Source organism: Taudactylus pleione, unplaced genomic scaffold, assembly GCF_031769625.1.
Source record: "Taudactylus pleione unplaced genomic scaffold, aTauple2 ptg001183l, whole genome shotgun sequence".
Lineage (NCBI taxonomy): Eukaryota > Metazoa > Chordata > Amphibia > Anura > Myobatrachidae > Taudactylus > Taudactylus pleione.
Window position 1 is genome coordinate 600,704 of NW_028285584.1, and position 21,604 is coordinate 622,307.

Consider the following 21,604-nt stretch of genomic DNA (forward strand, 5'->3'; position numbering starts at 1 on the left):
TTTAATATATGTGCTATTATTTTTATTTAGCTTTATTCTATACAGCAGAGGTTCCCAAACTTAGTCCACGTTTTAAGGATGACCATGCTTGGGCACAGGTAACTTAATTAGTACCTGAGTCTTTGGATTTAACCATCTGTGCTCAACCATGGATAGCCTTAAAACCTGGACCGTTAGGGTACCATGAGGACCGAGTTTGGGAACCTCTGGTATACTGTAAAGAAGCGCCAATATAGGCAGTGCCAGGAATATCGGCTTTGTACATTCAGTTGTAGCTAATTTTGTATGTTGGAAAGTAGTGCAATGTATATTAGCACTATATAAAACAAAATAAACCCTGTAAAAAGATGTGTACACTGTATAAATAAATTCAATGCAAAGTGTTGCTTTAGAAAGAATCCAATGCATATTGCGTTTTTGCATCAATCTGTATTTTCTAAACATTTTAAAAACCTCATTAAAATGCATATGACAAATACACGTTTGCAAAATGTTTAAAACTGTACAAAATGAAAACAAGTTTGGGAACATTCAGATTGGGGGAGTCGGCCCGTTTCATGCGGCGTGCGGAGGTCATGCTTGCGACCTGCACCCATTGCACGTAGTCTACCTATGGCGATGCCCAAACGCAAGATGTCACCCTGCGCTTTGAGTCAAGGGGGGTAAATTTGTTCAGTGTCACTGTTTTCAAAGCCGCAGTGTCTTCTGCAGTTTGTACAGCTGGATGTAAAGGAGCACGAGCGTTACATCCAAACCCAGATGTGCCTTGTACTTAAAAGCATTGCCTCTTTAAATCCAGCGGCAGAAACCACTGAAGACACGGCTTTGTGCTGCTTAGTAGTTTACCCCAAAGTCTGTGCATTGCAGAGCTAAATAACGTACTTGTATGTTTTTACTACAGTACGTCTGTCCAGCATTGTATACGGTCTATGGCATTCTTCATTACTTAGTGGCATGGTGCTTCTTTATTTTCCATCATATTAGTTTCCAAGGTAAGGATAAAGCCCTGTGCAGGCAGCATATTTAAATCATGTGTATTCTGAATATAACAGGCCATTCCCACCTTATAGAACGTGGAAGGAAACTTCTTCGACAACGGGCACCTCTAAGCCTCAACACACTGTGTTGCCCTGAAATCTGGGTGATAAGCATGGCGCCTGGCACTTACACATATGGCGATACCCTCGTCCCCTTCCTTATTTTGAAAGCTGGTTAAGACATGGAGCTTTACAAACAGGTGAGCTGCAGATTTCAAGTTATTTAACCAATGAGATGTCACCTTTCATTAACCTGCCTAATGTAAACTGATACCTAGTTGATATGGGTTACAGCACGTCATTGGTCTTTGCACCTTGTTATGACACAAGCCCCATATTGTAGCTCAGTCATCTGCTTTTTAGATAACATCCCTTTGTTGCAGCATGTTGTATTGCCTGTACTCAACTCTGAAGCCTAATCACTTCTGGTTGGTGTGTAGGGATGTAGTTACACTACCGACCTGGATGCCGGCTGGCTAAATCCCGAACTGCGGACAGAAGACCGGCACTGGAATCCCGACTTGAGTGCAGATGCCGACGCCAGGATCCCGACACCGGCATCCCTATCATAAGTATAGCAGGCGCCCTTAGCCGTGGGGGGGGGGGTGTATTAGGTTTAGGCACCGCGGGGGGGTTAGGGTTAGGCTACGAACAGGGCAGGTTAGAGTTAGGCACCACCGGAGGGGGGTTAGGCACTGAGGGTTCGGGTGCAGAAAAGGAGGGTGAAGGGGGGAGGGTTAGGTTTAGGCACTACCCGGGAGTGTTAGGGTGCAGAAAAGGAGGGGGGAGGGTTAGGTTTAGGCACTAAGGGGGGAGGGTTAGGTTTAGGCACTAACCGGGAGGGTTAGGGTGCAGAAAAGGAGGGTGAAGGGGGGAGGGTTAGGTTTAGGCACTAACCGGGAGGGTTAGGGTGCAGAAAAGGAGGGTGAAGGGGGGAGGGTTAGGTTTAGGCACTAACTGGGAGTGTTAGGGTGCAGAAAAGGAGGGGGGAGGGTTAGGTTTAGGCACTAACCGGGAGTGTTGGGGTGCAGAAAAGGAGGGTGAAGGGGGGAGGGTTAGGTTTAGGCACTAAGTGGGGAGGGTTAGGTTTAGGCACTAACCGGGAGGGTTAGGGTGCAGAAAAGGAGGGTGAAGGAGAGAAGGTTAGGTTTAGGCACTAAGGGGGGAGGGTTGGGTTTAGGCACTAAGGGGGGAGGGTTAGGTTTAGGCACTAACCGGGAGGGTTAAGGTGCAGAAAAGGAGGATTACAGGGGGGGGGGTTAGCATACTTACGTATCCCGTTGGGATTCTCAGCATTGGGATGTTGCTGTCGGTCTTTTGACAGTTGGCATCCTAAGTGCCCGGGCTCCCATCCTCAACCCAGTCTGTATACCTGATGTGAGGTGGTGCGCCTTCATCTTGCACCACACCGCATGATGAATACAAACAAACTGGGAGTTTTGCGAGGCCTATGATATCTTCTTGCTGCTCTCTGGGTGGCACATATATTTATAGAGACTGGTAGATACTACATTCTGCATGTTAGGATGAATGCTGTCCTGTTCTGTTTTCTGCCCCGTATAAACCTAACACTGAGACCTATTTGGTAGGCTTGTTGGTTACTACATCATAAAACTCCCCTCCGCACTGCAACGGTACAGGGACACATTGCTATCACAGCGGCGGCAGAGAGGACAGTAATGTCCTAAAACAGATGGAAAATGTTATAACAAGACAAAATAACGCACAACCCTGAGAGAAGCCATTGTCACTGAATTCTGCTTATAATGATCACCATGAGGTTTCTGATGCTGTCACAGTGCAAATGGTGCACAGAAAATGCCTTGTACGACATACAGTTTATTTTGCATGTTAAAAATTCTGTATACTAGCGTTTTGGATGATGTTTAAGACAAGTGCCCTATAAGCTGTCATAAACTCACATATTCCCTGTGTAGTATTTATTAATCTGGTTCTTATTAGTATTACTTATTGAGGTTAGAATGATAATTGTGCTCAGTAGTTAGGCGAAGGTGCATAATAATATAGAGGCATGAGGCACTTATCACTAGTTCCTTATGACCCGATGATGGCGGAGACACCTTAAATATGTTCTTTAATCTTGGAAAGTGGATGTCTTACTGCAGAATAATTAGCACCTTTTATACTTCAAAAACAATTCTTCTTTATCAAGTTGTTAAAACATCTGCAAATGGCGTTTTCCTCTGATCCAGCTTGTCGTACAGGTTTACCGTTTCTTTATAAAATAGATGATGCTAGCAAGACTGCCTTTGTAAGTGTCGGGGGCAATGGCATTTGGTCTGAAGCCTAATTGCAATCAGCAATTCTTAACGCGCATCGGTCTCGCAAAAAACAGTTATAAAACAGTGGCCCTGATTCAGAGCCGGACGCTCTGACAGAGCACTCGCTCTGAATCAGGGCCGTCCCTCTGAATTTAAGAGCGGGCTCCTGGCCGCTCGCATAGCTGTGGGTGACCACCCACAGCTATAGCGAGCGGCCAAAATGATGGTCGTGATGGTCAAGACAATCGCGACCATCGTGCTTGCGACGAGACCCTTGTGGTAGGGTCTCGTTGCCGCAAGCCCTGGAGTGCTTTTGGCTCTATCAGAGCCAAAAGCACTCCCACTGACATCACTAGTGATGTCAGTGGGGCCTGCCCCAGACGGTAGGCGTTCCCATGGGAATGCCTCCGGCTGGGCAGGCACGCCCACCAAAGGGGGCGTGCTGTCAATCACCATCGACAGCACGCCCCCTTTGGTGCGAGACCCATAGCGACGGCTTGGCCGCCTTTATTCGGGTCTCGCTCATGCGCACGACGGAGCCAGCTCCGTCATGCGCACTTGGCCAACATCGACCCGCTTGCGAGCGCTCGCGAGCGGGTCTGAATCAAGCCCAGTGTCCTTTCCTCTCTGTCTTGTAATTCTGCTAGTTTGCTGGTGGAGGCTGTCCTGCTGGCTACAGATCATGTGACGCTGTGCCAGGAATTACCGCATGAGATTTGTGTGCTCGTAATGGTCTAGATGATGTCACAGTGAGCGTGATCCTTCCTGTACATGGGACGTTCTCTTATGAACTGTGAATATTTATACTTAACCAGGAGATACTGCATGCAGATATCTAAAGAGAGACTAATATAAAATTCACCAATGACATATGTTTAGTGATTTGTTGGCTGTTGCGACATCTATACCCTTTGGAGTTCACTTTGAGAGAAAGTTGATTTGACAACAAACAGACCATGGGGGGCTTATGTAATAGGTTGGGACGTGTAGCCACTGCGGGAACTATTGCAGGTCCTTATGAATTTTTAAAACCGCAATCATTTTAAAGGCAAAACTTGCTTGGTTTTGCATTTTAAAATGATTGCTGCTTTAAAAATACAGGAAGACTCGCAGGAGTTCCCGCAGCAGCCGATTACATAAGCCCCCATGTTTGAAATCTTCAAACCTGATAATGCCCATAACATATGTTTTATATGAGTTTTGATTATGTTGCACTAAAGTGCATTTGTGCGACGTAAAAATGAGCTTAGGTGCAAAATTGACTCACCGCCTATACACAACATAGTGTATTTAGAGGTGCATGTATCTGGAGAGGCCGACGAGGAGGTTAACGTGTCAGTCTACAATGAGGTGCATTTTACATGAACCTTGAAATACATAAAGCAGATGTCCATTTTGCACCTAAGTAAACCTGGCGGAAATTTTGGAGTTGCCACCGATGATCGCCGTCACCTCTTTACTCGAACGTATTTATAATTAGAGGCCTGAATCAGCGGTGCCCGTAACGTCCGTGCCACGCACAAGCAGGCAATGGTTTCAGTTTGCGCGTGCGTCCCGATGGTTACCGCCAGGAACCGCAGAACAAATTTGGAGGCAAGAGCGGGGGATTTCAGTGGACTTTACTGGGAGGTAATGGGGGCGGCTCGCCATACGCGGGCGTGTCGTGATCAGCTACTGCATCACTGACACAGGCAACCATGTTCAGACCGATGATCTGCTCTTAATGGTATAATGTGTGGCTCCATATCACATCGTGCCATCAACCCATCGTTTCTTGGATCATTACAAACACATTTCCTAGAACAAGTCCTAGAACATGGATGATCATTTTGCCCATCAGTCAACTAACTATGTTTAGCCATTACTCGATACTTCTCCCATATGTCTGGTGTCTGTAGAGGGTTGCTCATATAAATAACCTCTTCCCCTGCCGTGGATATGGCTGTGCAATGCTCAATAAAGCTTTCTCACATTTATTACTTTGTTGGTGGCACCATACCACAAGGATACTTATGGACGTGTTAAGGCTGTGCCAAACGATGGCTCTTATTGCTTTGGCAACTTGCTCGTATGATGATCTGCCTGAGGTATATGTTTGCATAGTACAGTCTTATCACTGTAAGACTTTGCTGGTGAGAAACTGTCTGTGGTCACATGGATCCTCCTCGCATCGATCACAAGGAAACCTCTTTTGATCCTTCTTTACCCTATACTGCTGTAGGTCGTACATTTGATTGGTCCAGCCATATCCTCAATAATATATTCAAGTTTCGTCATGTCAGTTCAAAGCTAGACCCTGTCCTCACTGTCACACCTCTGATAATGCCAGGCTGTAAAGTTCCTGCTTCTTTCCACACCGACGGGCAACGATTGCCAGGTAGACACTGAGCAATGCCAACCAGTAAAACCCGTACAGGACTGCTCCTGTTACCAGGAATAACAGTTCCGTCTCAGTGAAAGGATCCTGGCTCTGGCAGTACGCCGTGTACACTAGTCCACCCAGGAGGACACAGAACCACACCGACACAGGTACTATGCCCATGAAATTCACCACCAGCCTCCTCCGTCCCGACGTCCCCCATCCGGACTTGTTGATTGTGATCACAGCAAACATTTTGGCAGGTAGCAGGCTGGTCATGTAGAGGAGAGAGTACAGAGACATGAAGATCATTTCAGCATTGCCACGCAGAAAGCAGGCATACGTTGCCTTCACTATGCCCACCAGCTGCACAGTCAGCAGGAAGAGCATTATGTTCCAGATGCGGCCACGGTAAAAGAGTTGCACCACCGTGGCCACCAGGAAGAAAGGAAAGAAACCTGTGACCACGGACTCGTAGGTCATCCAGAGGTGGTGCTTGTGGAACCACAGTGCATTGTACAACCATTCCCGGAAATACGACTTACTCCACCGCGTTTGCTGGTTCAACCATCGCAAGTACTTGGTGGGCGTCTCCGTCAGGCACCTGGATCGCGCGGTGTACTTAGTCCGGTAACCCATGCTCAGCACTCGATTGGTGAGATGCCGGTCGTCTCCAAAGCTACACTTCTGGCCAAGGAAGGTCTGGTGGTACCAGTCTTCCAGGAAATACTGCAGCAGGCTGTTTCGGTACATCCCCAGCGGGCCGCTGATGCACTGTACACAGCCAAAGTAGGACTGGCAAGCTCGCTCTACATTAAATGCCATCCAATATCGTACGCTGCTCAGGAAGGAGATCCAGGAATCGTATTTATTCAGGATCTGTAGGGAAAGAGTGGACATTAGAGGCAGCAAGAGGAGAAAAACGAAGCTGTGGTCAGTACTGCACAATAGGATGAGATCCCCATGTCCGAAAAGTGTTTCATGAAGTGTTTCCCCGACTCCGAGCTCAAGGTACCTTAACAGTCCAGGTTTTAAGGATATCCATGTTTGAGGACAGATGGTTTATTCAAAATGAATGAGGGACTAATCTACTATGCTCAAGCATGAATAGCCTTAAAACTTGCACTGTTAGGCTGCCTTGAGTTTGGGGAACCACTGGTTCAATGGAAAAAAATACAACAATCAACATGCAAGCGGTAAAGAAAGAAAAAAAACGATGTTACCTGCACATCACCTCCAACTCCACCCACATTAGGGTCCTCTTCTAAAATCTGCAGCATTTCTGCAGTGCACGCTGGGTCCAGTACAGTGTCGGAATCACAGACCTACAACCAGATGGAAACAGCAGGAAGTGATGACGGGTGGATCAGCACTCTATGATCTCACAGTGATATTCAGTAGATTATAATTTGAATTCCAGGCCCATATTTTTACCCATACATAGTTGGGACAACCATTTTGTGGAGTGAACCAGCATTAATGAGAGCACAGTCCCTCAGGCTCTCTCTCAGTGATTTTATAATGATGTTTTCTCATGAGTAACCGTTCAGGCTACAAAATGGCTGCCCTCACTGTGTGTAAGCGATAGGTGCTCTAATCACTGCCTGTCATGCAACAATGCACACAATTATACCACATCAAACTATTTATAATCCACTTTCAGCCAGCAAGGGGGAGATTTATCAAAAGAAGGGATACCCCTTCTCCGGGGGTATACGTTGCCACGCTATGACATCCTGTATAGCTGCTATAAGCGTTAATACAGGGTGTGTCTTAGGCCCTGATTCAGCAGCGAACGCAGCTCCATTTTTTTATGCAGATTCCCAAAGTTCGGGAATCGGCGCATTTGCCGGACCCATACTGCTCATGTGCAGTACGGGTCTGGGATGTTGCCCGCAGTGCCTGACCGTCTGCTGCCATTTCGGGGAAGAGATGGGGCGCTGACAGTATCTGTTTCCCAAAACGGAGGTATGTCTTCGCCATTGTGGGGGAGTGATGAGGATCTCCATCAGCTAATGGAGATTTCCTGGCCTCTTTCCATCATCTGCAGTGACAGCATGGGTATCGCAGATGATGCGTTATTGCGTTCTAGAACGCAACATGGTTCAGTAATGCATGCAGAAGGCATGACACCTCCTGCTGCATTGTCATATTCGAGTCATCGCAGTTGCTACCATGTAAGCAGCTGCGAGAGCTACTGCAGCAGAATCAGGCCCTTAGTGCTGAGAAATGTCAGTTATTGCAAACAAAACGTATGGTGGTCGCTCACATCAACTTAATGACATTGCACAGGTGCTTGTAAAGGGTGGGGTTTACACTGAGCTACAGAAAAAAAGGGGATTTTCCCTCCAGCACACTGCAGCAAAAGCAACAAAAATACTTGAATCCTACATGATAATAGAAATTCAAAGGTATTGGTTTACATACATTTGCAAATATATGAATAAGCGCTGGGCCAACGTCAAGGCTCCTCTACACAACTATACTTTACACTTCACTTTCACCTTTTTTCCATTTTTCGTGTGATGCCCTGGGGATAGTCCTTGGCTGGATTCTTTTGGGGTTCCCTGCGTCTCGGACGTGAACCCCATAATGTTAGGGATGCTGGTATAGAGGAGCCTTGACGTTGGCCCAGCGCTTATTCATATATTTGCAAATGTATGTAAACCAATACCTCTGAATTTCTATTATCATGTAGGATTCAAGTATTTTTGTTGATTTTACTGCAGTGTGCTGAAGGGAAAATGTCAGTTATTGATAAAGTTTTTTCAAACGATCTTCCATGATAAAACTACTCAGATGTCTTTACCTCTAATCAATCATTGCATTGTTTTCTTCATATGGCCATCCCTGGCATGCTGTCAGTCACCTTCTGGGAGTGGCTTCACTCACAATTTTGCCTAAGAACACAGCCATGAATAAAGAATGGTACCAAAACATCCTCCAAGAGCAACTTCTCCCAACCATCCAAGAACAGTTTGGTAAGGAGCAATGCCTTTTCCAGCATGATGGAGCACCTTGCCATAAAGCAACAGTGATAACTAAGTGGCTTGGGGAACAAAACATTGAAATTTTGGGTCCATGGCCAGGAAACTCCCCCAGACCTTAATCCCATTGAGAACTTGTGGTCAAACAAAAACCCACAAATTCTGACAAACTCAAGTTGAGTGACAGCATGCCAGGGCGAATTGCAGAGGTCTTGAAAAAGAAGGGTCAACAGTGCAAATATTAACTCTGTGCATAAACGTAATGTAATTGTCAATAGAAGCCTTTGACACTTATGAAATGCCTGTAATTTTACTACAGTATACCATAGTAACATCTGACAAAAAGGTCTAAACACTGAAGCAGCAAACTTTGTGAAAACCAATACTTGTGTCACTTTTAAATTTTTGTTAGCCATGACTGTATGTTACTAGCAGCACTAGTCTGTAGGTATGTAAAATAATATGGGGCCTCATGGTGACATAGTGGTTAGCATTGCTGACACGGTGCTAGGGTCATGCCTTCGAATCCCAGCCAAGTCCTAAGTGAATGGAGTTTGTACGTTCCTTTCACAATCCAAAAACATTACTGATAAGTTCAGTGGCTGCTAAAATGGACACGTGTGTGTGCGCTAGGGAATGTAGACTGAAAGCTCCAATTGGGCAGGGACTGATGTGTATGACAAATATTCTTTGAACAGTGTTGCTTAACTTGGTGACATTATATAAACAGAATTAGTATAATCTATGTGTTATCTGTCTTATAGTTCTGTCATATTTCTCTCTGGGGACCATTTATTAAGAAAAAAAATTGTGGTCAATCCGCTGAAGACTGCTGCATTGTTGAGTATCAGGGCTATTTAAACAAGATGGCACCACAACAGATGGGTTTGGTATAAAATCCCGGCTGTCAGGATGCTGCTGAACACAAGACCAACAGCCAGAATCCCGACACCCATAGGGAAGATCCGTAAGTATTTTTCTAACCCTCCCTCCCTGGTGCCTAACTTCCCCCCAAGTGCCTACACCTAACCTCCCCCTCTCCGCACCTAAACACACCCACCCCGGTGCCTAAACCTAACCTTCCCCCCCCTAGTGCCTAAACCTAACACCCCCTCACCGGTGCCTAAACCTAACCTTCCCACACCCTAATAGTAACATTCCGTCCCCGGTGGCTAACCGTAACCCTCCCTCCCTAGGGAATCGGTATGAAATACCGCCGGCCGCATCGATCCCCGGCAGCGTCTGGCTGACAGATAAACAGAGCCCGACAGCGCTGGAAATCCCAATCGTTGCTAAGGTAAGTATATACTAACCTAACCCCCTAACCCTCCTTAGGGGTGCCTAACCTCCCCCCCCCCCCCCCCCCCAAGTGCCTAAGCCTAATCCCCCCTCTAAGTGCCTAACCCACCCCTTCCCGCTGCCTAAACCTAAGTCTCCCGGGGGGGTGCCTAACCCTATGTCCCCCCCGGGGGTGGCTAACCCTAACCCTCCCTCCCCCTAACCCCCCCGGGGGGGTGCCTAACCCTAAGTCCCCCCAGGGTGCCCTAAACCTAACCCTCCCCCCCGCGGCTGTCCGCTCGCGGCGCCCGGCATCCCTTCGATCAGGATGCCGGTCTCCCGGTGTCGGGGAAATGTCAGGCATCTACATCTAGACGCCCGGCATTTCACCCTCGCCGGGATATGACAGTCGGGAAGCCAGCTGCCGATATTAAGGCAACCAGTTTCCTGATTGTATAACCTTCCTAGTGCCTAAATCTAACCTCCCCCTCCCCGCACCCTAATCCTAACACTTCCTACCCGGTGCCTAACCATAACCCCGCTACCTAACCTCCCTCTAACACCCCGATACTTACCTTCGGGATACTGGTGCCGGGATCCCGAATTGTCGAGCTTTCGGCGCCGGTATTCAGACCATCGGCATCCCGCAGAGAAGAGAATTTTTGGGGCACGCATTAAATGATATGACGACCCATCTATCGTGCGTGGCTGCTGCATCTGACTAGAAGTACCCAATATACAGCCCATTTGGCTGACATCCCTTAAAAAAATACTATGGAGTGTTTAATATATTTAAAGGTATAATATTTTGTGTCGTGAGCTGTAAATATGACACTGTGAGATGGGTCAGAGTTTATGTTCTATACTCCCTACGCTTTATCCGATTAGAAAGTAAAGTGCTTCTTCCTCCAGTACTGAAGGGAGTGGTGCAGACGGACTTTGTAGCACACACATAGAAGAAGGTAACAAGGGCCTGATTCAGAGACGGTTGGTAATGCAGCCGCGCTCGCAACAGCGGTTGTGGGAAGATGCACATGCTAATCTCAGCCTTCCCTTTGTGCGGGACGGAGGGATGGGGTGTACGAGCGCTGAGACGCCCACTCTCAGGCTGTACGGTCTGTGCATTTGTGATGGAGATTGTAAACATTCCAACATCTGTCGCACAATCAGTATTTGGGGTACTCTAGGGTCTACTCTAGCTACTCTCCTCTAATCCAATCACACATGGTCTCTGAAGCATTGGATTTGCGGTTAAGAACGCCCATGACACATAACACGCCCATGACATGGCCGCTTTTTGCGATCACTTTTGGTCACCTCCCAGTCTCCACCCTGACACACCCAAGGATCGCAAACCCCTTCTCAAGTGTTAGCGATGCCGTACACAATTGCAATCGGCATATGACACATGGCTTCACGCGTATGCAGTAAGGGATTCCCTGAATTTTCGCACATGCGCAACGGCAAAACGTTACTCAACTGCATAAATAATGGTCCTGTGTCAGGCCTAAGACCCATGGAGGTGTTTCTAATGGTGTTATATAATACTATATTTCTTTAGAACCCCATTAGATCATATATGGGAACATGTAATACAAGTTACTGTATGCTAGTGTGCTTTAAAGCTGCATACACACGGTACGATCTGTACCACCAACGACTTGAAAGAAATCTTTCAGTGAAGTCATCCTGCCACATCTCGGAACGGGCAAAGTTGACGATATCGTCTAGATTGGCCTGCATGTACGGACGATCATAGATATCGCTATCGTTCGTCGTTCACTGCATAAAAATGAACGATATATCGTTGAACAATATCGTTATCGTTCCTATCATTCATAGATATCGTACCCTGTGTCCGCACCTTAAGCAAAGCATGATATAAATTGCTTCATCGTTCTTACCTGCACATAGTCCACACTGTCCCCAAGGGCCCGGAACGCAGTGTACATAACCTCTCGCTTCCCTCCCCACTTCTGCATGATACAGGAGTAATGGAACTTCTGCACCAGTTCCCGGACCCCTCTTTCACCCTCCTGGCCCCCCTCTGCCGTTTCATGGTAATTGTTGTCCCACAAGTAGCAGCATGTGCCTTCCGATCCCATCACCTCTCGGAAGATGTCCATCATGTATCTGTCTTCCTCCGAATTTCCGTCCACCACCATGACCACTCTCAAGTGGGGGTAGGAGAGACGTCGGACTGACTGCAGACATTTTCTCAGGTACTCTGGGTCTTCCTGATAGGCTGCGATGCACAGCGCCACTGTGGACCTGCCTGTAGGGATTCTCCCACCTGTCCGCATTCGCCTGTGCTCCAGGAAAGCAAAGAGGCTCTGAGTGAGCAGGTGCAGGCCCAGGATGGCTCCGTAAAGCCCGAAGGAGAGGTGGTGATGGTCAGTGTGTATAAACTGGTATCCCGTCACATAGGCTGCGAGTATGCCCCCCAGGACCAGCAGAGCAAACAGGCTTGTGCCCAGGATCTTCAGAGCACTCTGCAGCCGTCCAGGCATCTGTGCCAAAAGAGATTGAGGCAGTGAGAAATGAGCATAGACAAACTCATATATAGAGATACCTGCAGCACCAAGTCAACACATGCAAGCCTCCCAGTCTACGTGCAGTGTCTGCCAGTACAGTACGCAATTACATTTGGTAATTGTTTTAATTATATATGCGATTCACTCTTCTTACATTGCAAGAGTTCACTTTAGAACAAAAGAGCAAAATATCCCTTAGCCAACAAATCGGATGCCCCCATATGCCCAAATATAGAATTGCTGACAGCAGCTCATTGACTCTGGATAATTAGGGCTCACTTACTGGTAAGTGAAAACCCAGTGGCTGAGATAAAGATTTCTTTCTTTTCTTAATGTAAACCTCAGTTCTCAGACGACTGATCTGCCGAGAACAATTGCAGCCGCCTACAGAAGCTAAAATTGCCAGTTAGGCAGAGACCTGTTATCCCGCAGTTATGTCTCCAATCTTGTGTTATTACCAGGCGGTTTCGGTCACAATAACTTCAGACGTGTTCATTTACTGGGAGCGCCGATTCCAAACGCTATGCAAGGTCAGAGCAATATATATAGGGCAGGTGTAGGCGGCACAGGGCGTGCTCCAGGGGTTGTGGAACTACAAGTCCCAGCCAGAGGCTGAAAGACAATTCTTGGACTTGTAGTTCCACAATTGTGATTCAGCCTGATTTCACGTAACCTCCCGCGATTTTCCCACCAACTTTTTTCTCGCCAAGACTGAAGGAGTTAAAGAAGAGGAGGAGGAAATGGGAACGCTACCTATTAATGACCATCCTGGGAAACAGAAGACATCAAACGGCTTTAATGCTGAGGGGCGGGGACAGCTGGTAATGACAGGTTACAGCTATGGGAGACTCCAGCTTGTCTTTAAATGAGACTTCTAAAGGAAGGATCATGGCTACAAAGCCTAAAGGTACTGAACCTGATGCCCCAGCTGTAAGCTCAGCCATGGGAGGCAGAACGTGGAGTCTCAGGTCTCCTTTATAAAGGGCTGTCCTGATTATAATTCCCCCTTATTATAACTGCTTCAGATCATTCTAAATTCATTTATTTTAATTGTGTATAATAATAAACTCTTATATTTCATGTTCCATACACTTTACAAGTGTTTGACTTAATTTGGATTGGATTTTGTGTTTCCATCTGTGCTCTTCAGCGCTGTGTTTGTATAATTAGGACGTTATATGTATCAGAAAGTACTTGCAGTTGTGCGCACTCTCCGGGGTGTGATCACCTAAGAACCGGAATCATCCAAACAATAAAGCTGCATACACACACAACGATTTTTTGAATGATTATCGTTAAACAATATCGTTTAACTATAATCGTTTGAAAAAATTGTTCACTTTCTGAGTCGTTCATGCGCGTTCACGTTTGTAGTTTAGTCAGACTTGTTAACTGAATGATTTTCATTAAGGGAACATGCAAAAATCGTTGTGGTAGTTAAAAAAAATCGTTCATTACACTTTAAAAAATCTGACAGATAATCTGACAGAAAATCGTTCATAAAATCGCTGGTAACAAAATCGTTGAGTGTGTATGCAGCTTTAAGCTGCATACACACACAACGATATAGTAAATGAACGATTTAGTAAACGATTTTCGTTCATCTTTTCAAGGGAAAAATGAACGAAAATCGTTTACTAAAATCGTTCATTTACTAATGTAGTGAACGATTTTTGCATATTGCCTTACTGAAAATCGTTGAGTTGGTCAGTCTGACTGAACTACAAATGTGAACGCGCATGAACGATAATCGTTCATCGTTTTAACTCAGAAAGTGAACGATTTTTTCAACGATTGAACGATATCGTTATCGATAATCGTTCAAAAATCGTGTATGCATGCACGTTAAAGGGGCCTATCCATTAGCAGATCTTTCTAAAAGACAAAAGATTATCCCTTGAAAATTTCGGTGGCTGCGGTGACAGATATCTGTCATGTACATGACAGATTTTTGCAAACGACGAACGATATTGCATGACATCATTCTGGGAGTGGATTTTTTTTAATGTTTCTATTTTCATTAAAAAAATCGTTTGTCGTTTACCACGACAGATATTTCTAATATCTGTCAGCGATAAACGATAATTGACCAACATGTTGGAGAAACAAAAGACCAAATTTGTCGGCCGCGGGAATGCGCATTTTTATCGTTCAGAGCCTATCCATTAGCAGATAAATTGAACGATAAATCGTTCATCGTTCAAATTTATCTGCTAATGGATAGGCCTCTTAACTATTCAAAAATCCCTTTCTCAGAGGATCCACTTCATATGGAGTTCTTTAAACAGGGGAGGTATTTCCCACCTTTGTTACGGATATTCGCTCCCCCAGATAAAATTTTATTGTAATCCACTCTCTTTCCTCCGTATGGACATATAAACAAAAAGATAAGGACACCTTTTCTATGTGTATATACGCTAACTGGAGCGGCGTTTGGGGAAACCAATAAGGAGGGAGTTGATGGTATTTTAAGGAGTGATGACCACCAGAGGTATACACCTTGATAGAGGCCATAGGAGAGCCGAAACGCGTTGGTGGAGTCAGGAGGGAGGCAATCCAGGTTGAGATAGCGGGGAACTGTGGATTCTTTCACGGAACCAAAAGTACTCCAGCACCTATACCCAGGAGGTAGCTGGCACAACTTCAAACTCGTGAGTTAGCGTGTGTTACATCCATCAGCACCCCACTTAATCTGATACGCTGCTTCCTATGTCATTGTGGAGGTTATGTGGTGATGACTTTACTTAATATTTTGTAGCAATAACCAATACTTTACTATATATGATATCTCCTTGTTTATATGTCCATGAAGTGGATCCTCTGAGAAAGGGACTTTTGAATAGTTATTGTTTGGATGATTCCGGTTCTTAGGTGATCACACCCCAGAGACTGCGCACAATCGCCAGTACTTTCTGATACATATATCTGTTTGAGGTGTGTGACAACCTCAGTGTATTGGACGTCGCACTATTGTGTTGAAGCGCTGGTTGCTTTATATATTAGGAAGTGTTTATGGTCATTAGGCCTGATTCAGAGTGGTGCGCTATGCCGATTGTTTATACCGACTGTATCCAGAGAGCGGCCTTGTGTCTATATCCATGGTCAGCAATACATTCTAATGTTATAAAGATGTGGCCAGAGCTGGAACATGCATCAGGCAACCTGGGCTCTCGACGTTTTCATTTGTTTGGGTTAAATTATTGGGAGAAAGGGCTCAAAGCATTTGTTGTCTAATGCCCCACCAGGCTCTGGCCATGGCTGAAGGACACAGAAAGATAATGCAGTGTGCTTAGTAATACATGTAGAAGACAACATATTGAACTCATGTGAGTATTGAAAGCCACTTCATGGGCCCTAGACAGTTTTTTGCTTAGGGCCCTTTCTATACCCAGCCATGCATGATGGGACATATAAGGTTCTGTATAGAGTGTAGGCTTCAGTTATTTTTGACGCTCTATATGGTGTGTCCCAGACCTGTCCTGCCAACATGGTCTGATATTTCCACAAAGCCTGCTGAACCACAGAGAGCCGCAGTCGCCTCGTGGGAAGTAAAAACTGTATGTGTAAAATGAGATACAGATATGTCCACATACATCTTACTTCCGTGCACATTAAACAGCCCTTCTAGTGGCGCGACTCGGCAGCACCGAGCACAAGCAGCTTTTGTTGGTTAAAATGATATGCAGCATGCCTATATTCTGTGTGCGCCTGTATCTGCATGCCAAATGCTACGTTACAGTATCATAGCCGCTGACACTGTAACGTAGCATTTTGTATGCAGATACACCCGCAGCTGCACACAGAATTTAGGCATGCTGGGTATCATTTTAATCAGCAGAAGCTGCTTGTATGTGTTACTCGCGTCGCTTTGTGAATAAGACGCATTTTAAGGGAAAGTGTCACACATAAAGACGCATGGCGCTACCGAGTCGCACATCTCCCACCTTATTGCGTAACGCAACTTGTAGCGCACGGAGCATAGATATATGTGGACACATCTGTAGTACTAATTCTTTTTTTTTACGGTCTCTGTTTCAGACCTGAGAGTCAACCAGCAGCCTCACAAGTGTCACTAACAATCACAGCCTTATCTCAGCTATTCATATTTTACCTGCATGTTTGTGAATGTCATCAGTAACAACAGTATTTATACAATGCAATGTGCATTTAACAGCTAATCACCAACAAGGGCTGTGCAAGCACCAGACCCGAGTCCTCCTGCAGGCACTGAACACCGGACCCTCTTTAAAAATCTCCTGTTAAGGCGTTTTAAGTTTAAAAAAACACATTAGGCTTCTTTGTATAACTGCTGTGCGAGGTCTGGGGTTTTCCTCCCATGTAAGCTATTCTGTCCCTGCAATGCAGGCCTGATGCAATTATTTAAAATACTTTTAGAAAGTCTGGAACTAGGCCGTGCTGCAGTGCACACCCACTGAGCTCCACCTGTGCCATCTTTCCTTCCCAACAATGTTATTAGCCTGCCCACAGAGCTTGCACTCTACTGTTATGTCCTCACAGGCAGGAGCAGGATTTCTACAAAGGAAGATTCTAACTTGGCATCTCGCTAATACCTGCATTATACATAGTGATATTATACATAACATGCTGCTCTGGTTCGGTCTGCGAATTATGCTGCCATGCAGAAAGACGCCAGCGAGGAACGTGCACAGTGTCAGCAAAGCCATTAGTACAGCAAACAATATTCATATGTACACAAGGGGGTCTGGTCTACAAAGGGGAATCACCACAAAGCACCTGAAAAGTTGACTAAACTCTGTGGAGAGGCTATATGTATTGTATGGGTACATACTGTAGAACAGAGGCGCAACGCCCCAGTTGTTGTGGAACTAGAAGACCCAGCAAGGGAATGCTGGGACTTGTTGTTCCATAAGAGTTGAAGACCCATGAGTTCTATACCTTGGATCTGGGGGGCGTGAGCACAGAGATCTAGGAGAATAGATCTGTAACTGCAATGAATGAGGGGGAAGGGGTCTGACAAGCATTGCTCTGGTGACAAGGACATGAGGAAGGGGATTTACTATTCAATTAGCTGCATGATCATAGTCCTGCTGCCCAGTGACACAATGCAGAGAAGCAGCCACATGCATTTATACACTTACACAGAATGGTGCGTATCACTGCCTGCTTTACATTGCATATATATATATGTGTGTGTGTGTGTGTGTGAGGGGGAATGGGTGCATGGATTCTAATATATAGATATTTATCCCCCGGCTGCAATACTCTGATGCTGCACAATGTATCCATGTGTAAGAGGACACACACACACACACACACACATATATATGTACACCCAGTGTGGTCTCACCGTTCTGTAGCCCCCTCCGGATTATTCCACAGTCCCCTCACTTGCAGCACTCAGCATCTTCTCTTCCTCGTCTCCTCAGGCAGCCTGTGCACTCCGTACTACTGAGCACGTTATCAATCCTCTGCTCTCCCCGGCATCCTGTCAGCACTACACCGTGCGTACTCTGCATCACTTTACACTGCACCCCTCTCAGTATCCTCATCTCTCCTACACTCACCTCACCTCCCTCCATCAGCAGGTTGCATTAACCTCTAACTCCCCTCCCCCTAGCCCACCACCGTCTACAAATCAGCCTCAGTCACAGTGACACCCCCCCACACACACACGTTATACACCCCACCTTATCACCAGGCACCTCCTCTTATGCCCCAGTGAGGGGTCTCCCATGTGCTGTAGTTGCACCGTGACCTGCAGCACTATCAATGCCAAAGAATGAAACCATTCTGCAGAGACTTGCCCGACTCAGCCATTGGTTGCTGGTAATGGTTAGTTTGCTGCTATTTATTTGTTCAATTCACATAAAATGTATATTTAGACCCAGGAGCCACCAACAGCTGTCACTATAAGGAATTTGGCAGCAGGTGTTTTTAGGACTGGTGGTCTTTCAGTGCAGCAGGGAATTATAATGGGACAACTGCACCAGCAAGAGGCTGATTTACAGCAGGCAAAGGGTGGTCCCCTCCTGCACTAGTGACACTGGACAGTACACGGACAGTAAGAGCCTGGGACAGTGTGAGACTTATTAAGGCCCTTTATGAAGACTGCAGAGTTCCTGCTTAGACACTAAAATCACATCTAGGAGTTTACAGCTCTTTTTAAAAATATATATGTTATTGCCCATGTACATGTTTCTGTAACTCCTACATTATGAGGCCAATTCTGAATTGGAGGAAGGATCCAATGCAGGCAGATAAATGCATACCACACACAGAAAGAAATCAGCGCAGGCGCTGTACAAGGCGCACAGACATGGACGAAGTTTGCAAGTGCGTACGGATTGATACGCCCATCAACAAAGCATTCTTTCTGTCCAATGGGATTTTCTGGGTGGCGGATGAGCAGCGACTATGCGGACGCACGGAAGTAATTTGTCTCATGGGAAAGTAAGGGGGCGTGTAAGCCGGTTTCTGTGTGCGGACGCAGTTGGGGTCCGGCTTATGTGTGTGGACGCAGGTGGGGTCCGGCTCATGTGTGTGGACGCAGGTGGGGCGCCTGTTTCTGATGGATCTTTTGCACCCAGCACGATATTAATAATGGCGGCTGCGGCCGGTAAAACAGTGGGCGAGATGGACTTCCGCATGCAGATGCGCGGATGTTCGGTATACACGGGCGCATTCTCGCATAAGATAGTAAGATGGCTGCTGCTGCCATATGGAAAAGCGTCTATTATGTATTCTAGCACAGTTCTATCCGGGATGAATTCATCAATGAATGAAACTCATCAAGGTAACATACCCTTGTTTTTTAAACTTTTACTGGGAACAATCTAAAAGAGAGATAAAAATGTTTTCTATCAGCATAATATAATAAATATAAAGATTTAATAAATATAAGAAATTATCAGATTAGTTAAAAAGTTTAGGTGATAGTTAAAAGAACACCCAGGTGCCACTACAAACGTATCAAACATCATATAGCATAAAACTCCTGGTGACACTGTTAATGGAGTAGGACAGAAATGGGCTGGTAAAAATGGAGATGCCCTCAAAGAAACCACTTCAACTCAAAGTCCTGATTTAGGGGGTCATTCAGACCCGCTCGCGAGCGACAGGACGCTCGCAAGGGGTCGATGTTCCCCCACTGCTCATGCGCACGACGGAGGGAGCTCCGTCGTGCGCATGCGTGAGACCCGGCGAGCGACAGGCTCTCCATCGCTCCGGGCCTCGCACCAAAGGGGGCGTGCTGTCGATGTTGATTGACAGCACGCCCCCTTTGGTGGGCGTGCCGGGGGCGTGCCTGCCAATTGAGGCATTCCCATGGGAACGCCTACCGTCTGAAGCCGGCCCCACTGACATCACTAGTGATGTCAGTGGGTGTGATTTTGACCAAAATCACTCCAGGGCTTGCGGCAGCGAGACCCTACCGCAGGGTCTCCGTCGCAAGCCCGATGGTCGCGATGGTCAAGACCATCGCGACCGTCATCATGGACGCTCGCATAAGCTGTGGGTGGTAACCCACAGCTATGCGAGCGTCCGAAAGGCCGCTCCAGATTTACATAGGACGGCCCTGATTCAGAGCGAGCGCTCTGGTCAGAGCGTTCAGCTCTGAATCAGGCCCTTAATCCTTTAGGACTGAGTGTGTGGAATTTACCATCCATGTGATTGTGCTGGCGCCCACACATCATCACGTTTTTTTGGACACATGTTTCTCTGCCTATGGTTCCTTTAGTACCCACCCTATCATATTTTATTAGCTATTTTTGGGAAAGATTGACCCAATACTTCGTTCTGACCTTTATTGGTTCTGATTTTGGATTTCATGGATTTTTAATATAGTCACATTTTTTTGCTATGTGCATTACGAAATAAATATCTTTGTATTATATTCTAGGCATTTTTGGAGGTTTTTGAAAAGATACCTTGATGAGTTTCATTACGCACCAGAAAGTGTGAGTATGGGTACGCATCCACTAAATATACATTTAACAGGTAAGATTGATTTCAACCGAACAACTGCCTGATTGAAAGAAACCTTTATATGCTTCCTAGCACACCTTACATGTGTAAGTCAGGTGTGTGAATTGCCATTAATAGTTATAGATTCATGAATATTTGTTTGGAAGATATTTTTATGTGTCTGGGAACACACTTTACAACTATAAGTCAGGAAAATGACCAATAACAACGTTTGTGGAAAAAGGAAGAAAACAATCCTATGTTTTCTAGATAAGTATTCTCCTTCTGTTATCCCTTGACTTCACACACAGACAGCGCCCCCACTCTATGCCACACCTATTTTTTTAAGTCCACAGGTGTATTCATCATTTACTGACACATTTTAAAAGATCCACAGGTGGAGCTAATTATTTCACTTGCAATTCTGTGAGGAGACCTGCAAAACATGCACTGTGTGGGGTCCTGAGGACCGAGTTTGAGAACCTGTGATCTAGACAAGCTCCTGCCAGAGACCTGGTGCTTCTTTCAATTCCAACCCGTCCATGGACCCATCTGCACATGGATTTCGTGACTGACTTGCCAGTTTCCAATGGTTACACTACCATTTTCGTGGTGGTCGATCGTTTCTCAAAGATGGTCCATTATGTTCCACTCAAAAAACTACCCTCCGCTTCTGAACTGGCTCAGTTGTTTGTACACCTTATATTTCGTCTGCACGGACTCCCAAATGAAATTGTATTGTACCGTGGGGTAAAGTTCATGGCCAAAGTTTGGAGAGCTCTCTGTTCTACTCTGGAAGTCAAATTAAATTTCTCTAAAGCCTATCACACTCAAAGTAACGGATCCAGAGAGGGTGAACCAGGACCTGGATAACTTTTTAAGGATTTACATATCGTCCTCCCAAGATAACTGGTCTGACTCTCTTCCTGGGCAGAATTTGCACACAACTCCTCTTACCATCCCTCATCCAGTCAGTCACCATTCTATGTGGTTTATAATCTCCATCCTATAGTTCCTGTGTTTAAAAACCTGATGTTCCTGCAGTTGAATCTACTCTATGCCAATTTGCTCAGATTTGGACACAAGTTCATGCAACTCTCCTCCAGACCAGCGTTATAAAAAAGGGGCAGATAGGAAACGTAGAGCTGTTCCCAAGATGCAAGCAGCTCTGGCTTTCCGTTGG

The 21,604-nt window shown here is 45.9% G+C and overlaps 1 protein-coding gene across 1 annotated transcript; it reads right to left on the reverse strand.

Annotated features, from left to right (window-relative positions):
* Positions 1 to 5,627: 5,627 nt before the first annotated feature.
* On the reverse strand, positions 5,628 to 18,012 carry HAS3 (hyaluronan synthase 3). The gene is made up of 4 exons (XM_088462277.1): positions 17,807 to 18,012; positions 11,848 to 12,453; positions 6,902 to 7,003; positions 5,628 to 6,557 (listed from the first exon to the last, which is right to left on the reverse strand). The coding sequence occupies exons 2-4, from the start codon at positions 12,451 to 12,453 to the stop codon at positions 5,628 to 5,630; spliced, it is 1,638 nt and encodes a 545-aa protein (XP_088318403.1). The 5' UTR covers positions 17,807 to 18,012.
* Positions 18,013 to 21,604: the final 3,592 nt, after the last annotated feature.